This window comes from Apis dorsata, unplaced genomic scaffold (genome assembly GCF_000469605.1).
Source record: "Apis dorsata unplaced genomic scaffold, Apis dorsata 1.3 scaffold_112, whole genome shotgun sequence".
Classification (NCBI taxonomy): Eukaryota; Metazoa; Arthropoda; class Insecta; order Hymenoptera; family Apidae; genus Apis; species Apis dorsata.
The window spans coordinates 597994-609703 of record NW_006263407.1 but is presented as its reverse complement, the minus strand read 5'-3'; the positions used below and the strand labels follow the sequence as shown (position 1 = coordinate 609703).

The window sequence follows — 11710 nt, the reverse complement described above, 5'->3', positions numbered from 1 at the left end:
TTTATTAATATTACTAATAATCTTTTATCATAATATCTTTTTGCTTAAATTTTTTTAAGATTAATTTTAAGATTTTAATCACTTTTAGATATGTTTTCTTATTTATATTTAATATAAATAATTAAATCTAGTAATTTTAAATTCAATTTAAATTAAATGTTTTATTAATTAAATATTACTTCTTTTAATATATACTATAAATTCTTAAAGTTTTATTATTTTTAATAATTTCTAATATATAATTATATAATATAATATAATTTTATAAATTACCTGGCATAAGATTTGCAGAGGGGAATAATTCCTGATATATTTTAGTTATCTTATTTTCAAATTCTTCTATTGTTATTGGTAAAGAAAACATTTCAATCAAAGCTTGTCCAACTTCCTTAGATTTAAAACCCATAATTTTTGCTTTATGTTCCCATGTAAATTCTTTTCCATAGAGATTTATAATACGGTTAAAGGCTTCAGTGTAAAGTAATTCTGTATCTATTAAGATTTTAATATAATTAATGTGCAATATAAAATTTATTTATGAATTATCGATTTAAATTGATTTATAAATATTAATTTATGAAAATTGTTGAAAATAATTTTATACTTATAAATGAATAATTTTTAATAAGAATATTTATATATATGTTCAAAAATATATATATATATATAAAATTCTAATACAATTTCCCAACTCACGCATGATGAGTGTTATTTTAACCTTTTCATTGACAGTAGTATCTGTCCATAAAGATGCATGATGTACTTTAATCTATATTCTTCATATTTCTTAATAATTGCCATTGAGATTTTATTCATTTCTATATATACATAGACAAAACAAAATTACTTTATTCTTATGAATGAATATTTACTTATTTACAGATTAGATTAGATTTTGTCCAACTTACAAGAATATAGACTTCGTAAAATAAAATATTTATTTTTAATTATTATATTAAATACAAATTTTAATTATTAATTAATCCTTCTCTGTATATATTAATTTATTGGATATAAATATAATATAAGTTAAGATAATACAAATCACTTACTAAGCAATAACCCATCCATATCAAAAATACAATGTGTAACATTTTTATATTGATTTTGCGACATTTTTGAATATATTAAAATTTCAATCTTTTAATAATTTTATATAATTAAATTAAGTTACTTAATAGTATTAAGTAACTAAAAATATATATAGAAATTTATTTTATTAATATCTTATAGAGTCTCAGTCTATAAACTATGGTAGAAATAAATCTTGTATAGTTGTATTCGATATAGATATAATCTAATTTTTATGATTTTATAAAATTTTTGTTTGTTATATATATTTCATTAGATAAGAAATAATGATACAACAAAATACTATAATAATATATATATTAATATATATTGCGCAATAATATATTGCAGCACAAATCGATTTCATATTCATAGTAATTAATTATATTGCATATACTAGCATAAATCTCTAAACTTAAATTTTATAAAATTTATAAATATTAATTTCTTATTTTAGTTTTTTATAAAAATATGATATAATTTATATATAAAGTATTAATATATAATGTATGAGATACCTTTAGGTCTAGTATATCGATTTTAAAAAACAAAAATATATAAAAATTTCGATTAAAATTTATTTAAGTTATAAGCAATTAAAGTTTGCATTAGATGAAGCTGATCCTATCTAAAATCTGTTCATATGGATTCGATTTTTTATTTTTATAATTTATTTAGATGATTATATTTTTAATATACTTCATTTATATCATAAGCTAAAATATACTTATGATTATCTATATTGTTAATGATAAGATTATTTTATATAAATTTATTTATAAAGTTGATTAAATGATATTGTTTTGTTTTTTGAAAATAGGATTTAAAAGTTAAGATCTTTGTGATGATGATTTTATTAATATAAAAAAATATATATTCGATCATTTTATATTAGAAAAAGAACAAATTTTAATATTTACTGATTTTTTGTTAAGTTTAGTAATTTTGATTATTTTTATGTTATCACATTTTAATATTTATTTTAATATAAACATAGAAAATATTAATAGTATATTATTCACATTATTATATTAAATTATGATTATTTTATTGTATTTTTTTATGATTTAAAAATAAAAAATATACATATTGAACCAAAAATTTTGTAAGCAAAAAATCGAAGAAATCTCAAACTAATAATTTCTTATAAATAAACTTGATTAATTATATATAGAAATATGAATTTGTTACCAAATTTATTCTCACTATACTTTGTACCTAAAATAAATTATATTTTTATTAGAAGATAATGAATTATAATAGCTTTCAATTTTAAATAATTTATTTTTAATCTAAAATGGATAAGTATTAACTTTTTAATATAGAATAAATATGTAATAAAATATTTGAGAATGAAAATTAATAATATAAATTTTGTATATATTAAATCGAAATTTCATAATCAAATATTAAATAGTATTATAAATACTATTGAATATCAATATTATTTTATTATCTTATATATTATTATCTTATTTTATTCTAATCAACTTTATCATTTTATAAACATATTATATATAAAATAATTATAATATATCGGTTTAAATAATAGAACTTTATTAAATAATTGTTAGTGCACAAAAATCAATCATATTTAATAAGTATAATTCATTCTATATATTATATAGAAATACTTATATCATCTATTTGTATCATTTTTTATCAAGTTTATAATAATATTTTTTTTTTATAAAGAAAATGAAATGTAATAATTTTAATTTATAAATTAAATAGTCTAATTTTGGCTATTCTCATTGAAATGGATGATTCCATTGTAGCGAATGTTTGTTGATTATGAATGACCAATCAGAACAATCCACGAAAAATTATATTTGGTTATAAAGAGTGGAGAAACAGATAGGACGATTGAATTTTGCAAGGAAAAGTTGTATTCGTTTTATTCTTATATTTGAAAGATTTTTCTGTGAATGATTTCTTGAAAGAAATTGTAAACTCATTGTCTTATTTTGCTAAGTAAAATGCAAGAATTTTTAGGTAAGTTTTAAAAACCAATATATATATAATATATATCTCATTTATTAAAGTATTAAATCTTACCGGTAAATATATATCGTTATAATATATACATTTTTATCTTTTTAATTAATATTTATTTTTATTTTTATTTGATTTTTAATATTTGATTTTATATTAGTTGAGAATAATTTAATATTGCTATATTTGTTTTATTTAGGTATTTTGCTGTTAATTTCTGGAGCTCATTGTTTGTACTCCAATTCAGATGTCGTAAATCTAAAACCAAACAATTTTGACAATTTGGTATTAAATAGTGATAATATATGGGTTGTGGAATTTTTTGCACCATGGTGTGGACATTGTCAAATGTTGACACCTGAATATAACAAAGCTGCAACTGCACTAAAAGTAATTTTTGTATTAAATATATATAAAAATATTTTACTTTATTTAAAAATAATTTATTTTTTTGTTCTATTAGAAACTTGTAATATAAATTTTTATAGGGTATTGTAAAAGTTGGTGCAATAAATGCAGATGAACATAAATCTCTTGGAGCAAAATATGGAATACAAGGTTTTCCTACGATTAAAATCTTCGGTATTGATAATAAACCAGAAGATTATAATGGACCAAGAACTGCAGCAGGAATTGTTGATGCTGCTTTAAATGGAGCTGGTCAAAAAGCACGTAGAATTTTAGGAGGAAAAAGAAGTACTGGAGATTTTAAGGTAAATATAATCACACAAAAAATAAAAATAAATAAAAGAAAAAATAAATTATAAATAAAATTATAAATAAATAAATTAAAAAATTTAAGAAATTTCAATTATTAATTAATAATTGAAAATTTTTTATTGTTATTACAGTCTAAAGATTCTAAAGATGTAATTGAATTAACAGATGATAATTTTGATAATATAGTAATGAATTCAGATGATATGTGGTTAATTGAGTTTTATGCACCATGGTGTGGTCATTGTAAAAATTTAGCTCCTATTTGGGCATCTGCAGCATCAGAGCTTAAAGGTAAAGTTAAATTAGGAGCAATTGATGCTACTGCAAATAGAATAAAAGTAAGTAATTTTCATTTTAAAAATATTATTTAAAATTATGTATATAATATTGATTTTCAATCAAATCTTAATGTTATGTTAGGCTAGTCAATATGAAATAAAAGGATATCCTACTATTAAATATTTTGCACCTGGTAAAAAATCTACTGATTTTGTGCAAGAATATGATGGTGGTCGCACAAGTAGTGATATAGTAAATTGGGCATTAGAGAAATTGGCAGAAAATGTTCCAGCACCAGAAGTACTTCAAATTATAAATGAAAAGGGTTTAAGAGAAGTATGTGAAAATAAACCGTTATGTGTTATATCCGTTTTACCGCATATTTTAGATTGTCAATCAGAATGCAGAAATGGCTATTTAAAAATATTAAATGAACTTGGAGAAAAATATAAACAAAAAATGTGGGGGTATGTTATCATTCTTATTTATCATTTAATGAAAATAGAATTTTAAAAACAATATATATATTTTTTTGTAGTTGGGTTTGGACTGAAGCTGGTGCTCAACCTCATATCGAGGAAGCATTAGAAATTGGAGGTTTTGGTTATCCAGCATTAGCAGCTGTAAATATAAAGAAAATGAAATATTCTTTATTAAAGGGTAGTTTTTCATATGATGGTATAAATGAATTTTTACGAGATTTAAGTTATGGACGAGGAGGTACAGCTCCTTTAAAAGGAGCTCAATTACCAACAATTCTTGAAACTAAATCGTGGGATGGTAAAGATGCTGAACTTCCACAAGAAGAAGAAATCGATCTTAGTGATATAGATCTTGATGAAAAGGACGAACTGTAATTATAAAATTTAGTGTTTCTCTGAAACAAACGCACTTTCATATACATATATTAATAAAGTAATTCGATATTTATTTTTATATAACATTATTATCAGTTAATATACTATGTATGTATTAATGTATACTGATAATCATTATCATTATTTTTATCATGTTATAAATTTCTTTTGTATTGAAATAAACTTCTTAGGAAGTTTAAATATGTTAGTTATGAGTGTTTAAACAATAATTCTTCCATTGAAGCCAAGTTTACAAAATTTAATTTATTATTCATTCCATCAGAACCATATATAATTTATTTCAAATAAAATTAAATTTAAAAGTTTAATTTTTATTATATAAAAATAAAAAATTATTTGTACATTTTTAAAGTAATAATTGATAATAGATAAAATTTATAATAAAAATTAACATATATACAATATGTATTTAAACAAAAACTTTTTTATGAGAATATTATAAATTTAAAATAATTACTGGTAATATATAACATATCATTATGCATTCCATAAAATATTTTTGGTTCTCCCTAATATGGGACCAAAATAAAAAAAAGCAATTATAAATTTAAACATATTTAGACCATGCATTATTATTTTTATGTTTATGTAAGATTTCATTGTTTGACTGAGTTATACAGGTCTTCCATCATGATTATATAGAAATAAATTTTATATTCTTCTCTATGTAAAAGATTATAATATATAAAATATGTTTATTGTATATGAATATAAAATATTATCTTATCTAAATTTAACTAATTGTAATCTTAGTTTATGTTTTTATTAAATAAATTCTACCACGAAATTATAATATTGTTTGTATATATGTATTGTTTTTATTCTTGTTTAATTTTTATTACTTAATCTTAATTTTAGAAAAATATAAAGTTTTAAATATATTATACATTTATTTAAATATACATAATACATATTTTTACATACATTTTTACATTATTCATTTAAGTTATATTAATTATTATTCTTAATTGTTATTACTTACTTAAATTACTTAAACGTAATTTAAAATAAAAAAATTTCTTTCTCTTTATTATTAAAATTATATAACATAAGCTTTTTTTATTTTTATTTTTTCTCGCTGTCTTTCGATTTTTAATCAAATATTAAAATCATCTCGAATGAATTTTAATAAATTTTACAAAGCAACTATAAATAAACAGAACAAATATAAAAAAAACAAATAAAATCGAAATTAAGCAATCAATGTAATTTCCAGAGTGTCACAAACTAATCAAATAAAAAAAATAAAGTAGTAAGATAAGAATTAATCGTCTCTTATTTCTTGAATGTTAAAGATATTTTTTTAAAAATATTCACGAGATGGCGTTAATCTTCAATTCAAACTCTATTTTACTTTTAAATAAATATCTTTAGCATTTTTTTCTTATTTTGTTATTTATACTTTGTAAAATTTATGTGCTCAAGAAATGGTTTTGATTTTTAAATACTTATCATATATTGTAAATATTATTTTAAAAAATATTAAATTTTAAAATTTGAAAAGATATAATTTTAGTTTTAGAAATATAAATATAATTTTCATTATGTTAATTTTTTCGTTTTTTCCAAATTGCAAATTAATATAATAAATTGTTATTCGAGATGATCATCGATTCTAAAATAAATATAAATAATATATCTTTTTACATTTTTAAAAATATTTTATTAAAATAATATTTTATTTTTAATTTTTTTAATAAAAGCAATTTTTTATAATTAAAAAAAATATGACATTATATATATTTATTTTTATAACATTAATTTTAAGTAAATACTTAATATTATTACAAATTATTATTATTTCGACGAAATTTTAGTCTCTTAAAAGATTATTTTTATTTTATTTCCAGCATAACATAAACAGTATAATGAATTTCAAGTAAGAAAAATAATTTTTTCTCTTTATATCGTTTTCATTTATTTTATATTATAAAAGAATTTAATTTTATTATTTAAAAATGGACTTTAATGTTTTGAAAGTTATGCGCATGTTATTAATTACTTTTTGTTTCTAGAAATATTTGATAGAATTGATGTCATTTTAATAAAACGAGTATTTCAATCTTATTATTATGAAACTAAAATTATATATAAAAAAAATATTTATAATTGTGTAATGTTTAAATTATATAAAAAATAAACGTATAAAAGTATTTTTTTTAAAGAGGGTTAGAAATAAAATATTTTCTATTAAGAATAAACTATTCATTTTTATTTTTTTTTTTTCGTTAAATTTTTTAAATGTTCAATGTCAAATTAATTTTTTATCTTAATTCTATTTTTTTTCTATTTTAAGTAAAAATGGGTACAAAAATACTAAATGATATTCATAATGATATAAAACAATTAATAACAGCAATTACATCTTTTGAGGTAATGAACATTTTATACATATTTATTACTTAATTTGTTTTAAACTAAAATTATAATCATAAATTAAAATTTTTATTAAAATATTAATAGAATAATAATTATAAATTTTAATAAATAAAATTATTTATATCTAGGAAAATGAAGAAGGATTTCAAATTTGTGAACGTTTCTGTATGACAAATATTAAGCACCATCGGTATTTATCTGTTGATAGTAATAGTACAAAAGAAGCTGTTAAAGCTTTAATTAAAAAATTCTCTATTCATGGAAAATATGATGTAGCAAAAAAATTTGAGGAACTTGTTGATACATTTGTATTAAGTTTTAATTTTGAACAACATCCACAATATGATTTACAATGGCATCTATTAACTTTATTATTGGAATTAGCTAATGAAACATATAAATCTGATTTAGAAACTTTAAAATTAACACGTGGAGAATGTACTTTTAACATAACAGGTGAAAATGAAAGTGAAATTACAGAGGAAATTGATTGGATTGAATATTTAAAAGAGGGACAAGAAAATTTTTTCAATGATTATAAAAGTGATACGGATAGTGTAAATATTTTTATTTGTAATATTTGATTAAATTATAAAAATTATTTATAAAATATATTTATATGTTTATTATAATTTATTTAAATATCTTATTTCTAATAGGAATGGTCTAATGATATAGAAGACAATGTAGATATACACTCAAATTTTGAAGTACCTATAAATATTACAGATTCAAATAAAGCAATATGTATACCATCTGTTGAAAAAGAATTAAATAAATTATCTTTAGCTCTGAATGAAGAACTTAACTCTAAAAATTGGCTGTTGTTAAATGTTCAAAATAGTTGGTGGAATGAATTAGAATGGAGAAAATATCCAGTTAAAAGCAATTTTTTTGATGCTCATTTTTGTGAAATTTGGTACGTATTTATTTGTATTATTATTTTTTCTTATATCATATTTTCAATATATTAATATTAAATAGGTATAAAGCAAATGAGAGAAATTTTTATACATTAGGAACCCTTAGTGAATATGTAGTATGTAGAGAATTGTTATGGATGTTTTATGCTCCATCACAAATGGTAGTATTTCAACAAAATGAAGAAACAAAAGAATTTTCTATTCGTCCTAATATATCAATACCTAGTTTAACTATTGTGAGTATATAATAATTTACTTATTTATAAATTGTGCAATTATGTAAGATTATTAATAAAATATTTCAGGTTGCATTTAATAGTATTCTTTTACCATTTTGTAAGTATTTTTCAATGATATATGATATAGAACAATTTGGAATTAGATTATATTCAAAACAGGATGATTTTTGTAAAAAACCACCCTTAACATATGAGACATATAATGCTATTTTGAGACAACATTTAATACAATTTAAAAATGAAATAATTAATATAGAAAAAACTCTTATGAAACAAGGTATAAATAATAATTTCCTTTAAATTTAATGAATATTTATAAATATTTTTACCATATTTATTAATTTATATTTGTATTGGATTTTAGATAGTAATTTTACATTTTTGTCTTTATCATCAATTTTAAAAAAAAATTTATATAATATAAAAATTTTATATGAAGTTCATAAAAAATCTATATCTAATTGGATACTTCATCCAAATTGGAAGTGTGCATCTAAATTATTATCATCTTTGTATTTCGAAATACAAAATTCACACAATCGAGAAAAAACTAATATTTGTATTAGTTTATATTTAGCTAGTTTTACTGTTTATTTAAATATAATCGATACATGGTTAAGTGAAGGCCGATTTGAAGATTGGAGAGAAGAATTTATAATTGCAAGGTAATTAGGAATACATAGTAAAATAATAAGTATAAATAATAAATTTTTTATTCATATTAGGTTATCAAATAGTGCAATTTCAGAAAATAGCACACAATATGAAACATTTTCTTTGAGATCTTTGGATAATATATGTTTAATGGATCCAATTATGCAATTTTTAATAAAAAAAATACAACATATAGGACAAAGTATTGAATTATTAGTATCTTTGGATCGAATTACAGATATATGGAAAATTAACATAAGAGAAAATGGTATATAATAACTTTATATTTGTATACTTTTATATATAAATATTTTATTATATAATTTTTTCAGAATTAAAGAGATCATTGGTTGATGAATTTTATATTAAATTAGAAACAGAAATTTCTAAATATAATACAAATGAACAAGAAAAGGAAGAAATATCTTCATCTCAACAAGAAGAAGTTACAAAAAATGAATATGATGAAGATGTTGAAAGAAATATTACAAAACAATTAACTGAGTTTAATAATCCATTTTTATTAAAAGCTTTTGAAGATTATCTTCCTCCTGAATTATTAAAAAGAAATAATTCTGATGATATTAATATTCTTAAAATTCAAAATATCAAAATAGAAACTAATATCTTCAAAAGGTTTATCTTTAAAGTTCTTATTATATATATACTTCAAATAAATTTTCTTATAAAAATTATTTTGTTAAGTATAAAATATTATATTTTAGACTTGAAAAAGTATCAAATTATATATTACCATTCAGAAAAATATTAGAAAATATTTTAGCAGATATATTAATTTCGCGATATAATGGTGCTAGCAAATTAGTCAAAAATATTATGTCTGAAGAATATAAATTAGAATTACATTTAATGTTAATGAGATCTGTTTATATGATGGAAGCAGGCCATATTATGAACAAATTTTATCAAAGATTGTTTCATGAGGTATATTAAAATATTTAATATTCAATGCATTATTTTTTTAATAATTAAATCTTCATTTAAATTTTACTTAGATTGAAAATAATCAAATGTGGAATAATTCATATTTTTTATCATGCATACTGGAAGAAATTCTTTCTCAATGGTGGCCAGATTTAAGTTCACGTTGGTCTATTACAGTTTCTAACATTCATACAAATCAAGTATTAATAGCTGTTGATAATATAACATTACATTATGCAATAGGCTGGCCGATTAATATTGTATTAAATGAAGAAACTTTCATAAAATATAACGAAATATTTAGATTTCAATTGAAATTAAAATGGGCTTTATGGACGCTAAATAATTTAAGATTTAGTGGTAAAAAAAATATGAAAAATTTGTATTTTTTATTTTTAATAAATCATTATAAATAATTATGTTCTTTATAGATTTAGAAGGTACAAAATCAATGTGTAAGAGAAATAAATTGGAACAGTTTCATATAAGGCGCATTGAAAGTTTGCGATTTTGTTTGTTACATGCAATTACTTCAGTACATACTTATTTATCAGGTCAAGTATTACAAAATTTAAGTCTTATGTTAGAAAAATCTTTAACACAAGCTGAAAGTTTAGATACAATTATATCAGGTATGTAAAATGATAAATTTTTTAAAAATATATAAAATATTAATTAGTAAAATAAATTTATTAATTAAATAATATTTTTTTTAAAATTATAGTTCATAATGAATATTTAAACAAAGTTCATGAGCATTGTTTATTAACTGCTGAATATGAAGATTTAATGGCGACAATAACTAATGTATGTATATATATATAGATAAAATGTCATTATTTAATATATATAATATATTTTAAATAATTATAGAAATAAATCTATTTCAGTTAATTGAAATGTGTAATCATATCAGAGCACGATGGAATTATAAAAAGTTAACATTTGCTAGTGAAGAATTAGATATATTAGAAAACAGTTATAACAAATATCATACATATCTTGCTTTAGCCTTACATAATGCAGTTCAGAATAAGGATGCAAATTATTGTAAGTCTGAAATTCTATTAATAATATTATATGATTTATTTCAATCTAATATTATTATTTATTTATGTTTAATTAATTAACAATAAAATATTAAATGTTTTATTATATTATTTTATAAAGATTTATGATAATTTCTACTATCTAAAGTAAAGTCCTAAATCTAAAGTAAGTCTAAAATTCTATTAATATTTCAAATAATATTTATTATAAATTGTTCCAATTTATAAAGATTTTTGATTATTATTATAATTCTGAAAATAATTCTAAAAATAAATATATTACTATATTAATTTAAATTATCATTTAATGTTTTTTTTTTAATTACTTTGTTCACAGTGACTGGTTTAAGCTCTGCATTTAACTGCAGTATGTCATGAATTTAACAATAATATATTTTTAAATTTTTTGTATTCAATAATATTAATTGTATTCAATGACATATCATAATGATATATCATAATGATATATAAATATTTTATTTTTATTAAATATTAGTAATAAAAAATATAAATTCATTATTAATTAGAATAATGTAAAATTATTATTACTTTTATATCTTATTCTTTCATTTCTTGAG

General features: G+C 19.1%; 3 protein-coding genes and 1 long non-coding RNA gene across 6 annotated transcripts in view; 2 read left to right on the top strand and 2 right to left on the bottom strand.

Annotated features, from left to right (window-relative positions):
• LOC102672052 (pseudouridine-5'-phosphatase-like) overlaps positions 1–1289 on the bottom strand; it is a 2488-nt gene extending 1199 nt beyond the window's left edge. The window contains exons 1-3 of one of the 3 annotated variants that reach the window (XM_006612419.2): positions 1053–1160; positions 682–818; positions 274–492 (exon numbers count right to left, since the gene is read on the bottom strand). In XM_006612419.2, coding sequence (XP_006612482.1) covers positions 274–492; positions 682–700 — 238 coding nt within the window. In that variant the 5' untranslated portion in view covers positions 701–818; positions 1053–1160. Of the gene's footprint in view, positions 1–273; positions 493–681; positions 819–1052 lie in introns of all 3 variants that reach the window. The other 2 variants (XM_006612420.2, XM_006612418.2) reach the window with 2 other exon arrangements.
• Positions 1290–2871: 1582 nt separating this feature from the next.
• On the top strand, positions 2872–5726 carry LOC102672749 (protein disulfide-isomerase A6 homolog). Its single transcript, XM_006612424.2, has 6 exons — positions 2872–3066; positions 3266–3456; positions 3555–3779; positions 3918–4124; positions 4207–4532; positions 4604–5726. Exons 1-6 carry the CDS (start codon positions 3051–3053, stop codon positions 4920–4922), a joined length of 1284 nt encoding a protein of 427 aa, XP_006612487.1. The 5' UTR covers positions 2872–3050; the 3' UTR covers positions 4923–5726.
• Positions 4528–4916, bottom strand: LOC102672652. The gene is made up of 2 exons (XR_421255.2): positions 4762–4916; positions 4528–4686 (listed from the first exon to the last, which is right to left on the bottom strand). It is a non-coding gene; the product is annotated as an uncharacterized LOC102672652 (long non-coding RNA).
• Positions 5727–7220: 1494 nt separating the features above from the next.
• On the top strand, positions 7221–11686 carry LOC102672883 (gamma-tubulin complex component 5). Its single transcript, XM_031508906.1, has 14 exons — positions 7221–7316; positions 7451–7879; positions 7982–8241; positions 8307–8481; positions 8551–8761; positions 8849–9149; positions 9210–9406; positions 9471–9774; positions 9864–10083; positions 10155–10443; positions 10515–10715; positions 10808–10890; positions 10974–11133; positions 11470–11686. Exons 1-14 carry the CDS (start codon positions 7245–7247, stop codon positions 11508–11510), a joined length of 2943 nt encoding a protein of 980 aa, XP_031364766.1. The 5' UTR covers positions 7221–7244; the 3' UTR covers positions 11511–11686.
• Positions 11687–11710: the final 24 nt, after the last annotated feature.

Excerpts from the sequence above, each read along its gene's own strand:
- LOC102672749 (XM_006612424.2), top strand. Across the intron at positions 3,780-3,917 it reads GAAGTACTGGAGATTTTAAG|TCTAAAGATTCTAAAGATGT; the intron begins GTAAATATAATC and ends TTGTTATTACAG. Across the intron at positions 4,533-4,603 it reads TATAAACAAAAAATGTGGGG|TTGGGTTTGGACTGAAGCTG; the intron begins GTATGTTATCAT and ends ATTTTTTTGTAG.
- LOC102672883 (XM_031508906.1), top strand. The coding sequence starts at position 7,245 with ATGGGTACAAAAATACTAAATGATATTCATAATGATATAAAACAATTA. Across the intron at positions 8,242-8,306 it reads GCTCATTTTTGTGAAATTTG|GTATAAAGCAAATGAGAGAA; the intron begins GTACGTATTTAT and ends AATATTAAATAG. Across the intron at positions 10,084-10,154 it reads ATCAAAGATTGTTTCATGAG|ATTGAAAATAATCAAATGTG; the intron begins GTATATTAAAAT and ends AATTTTACTTAG.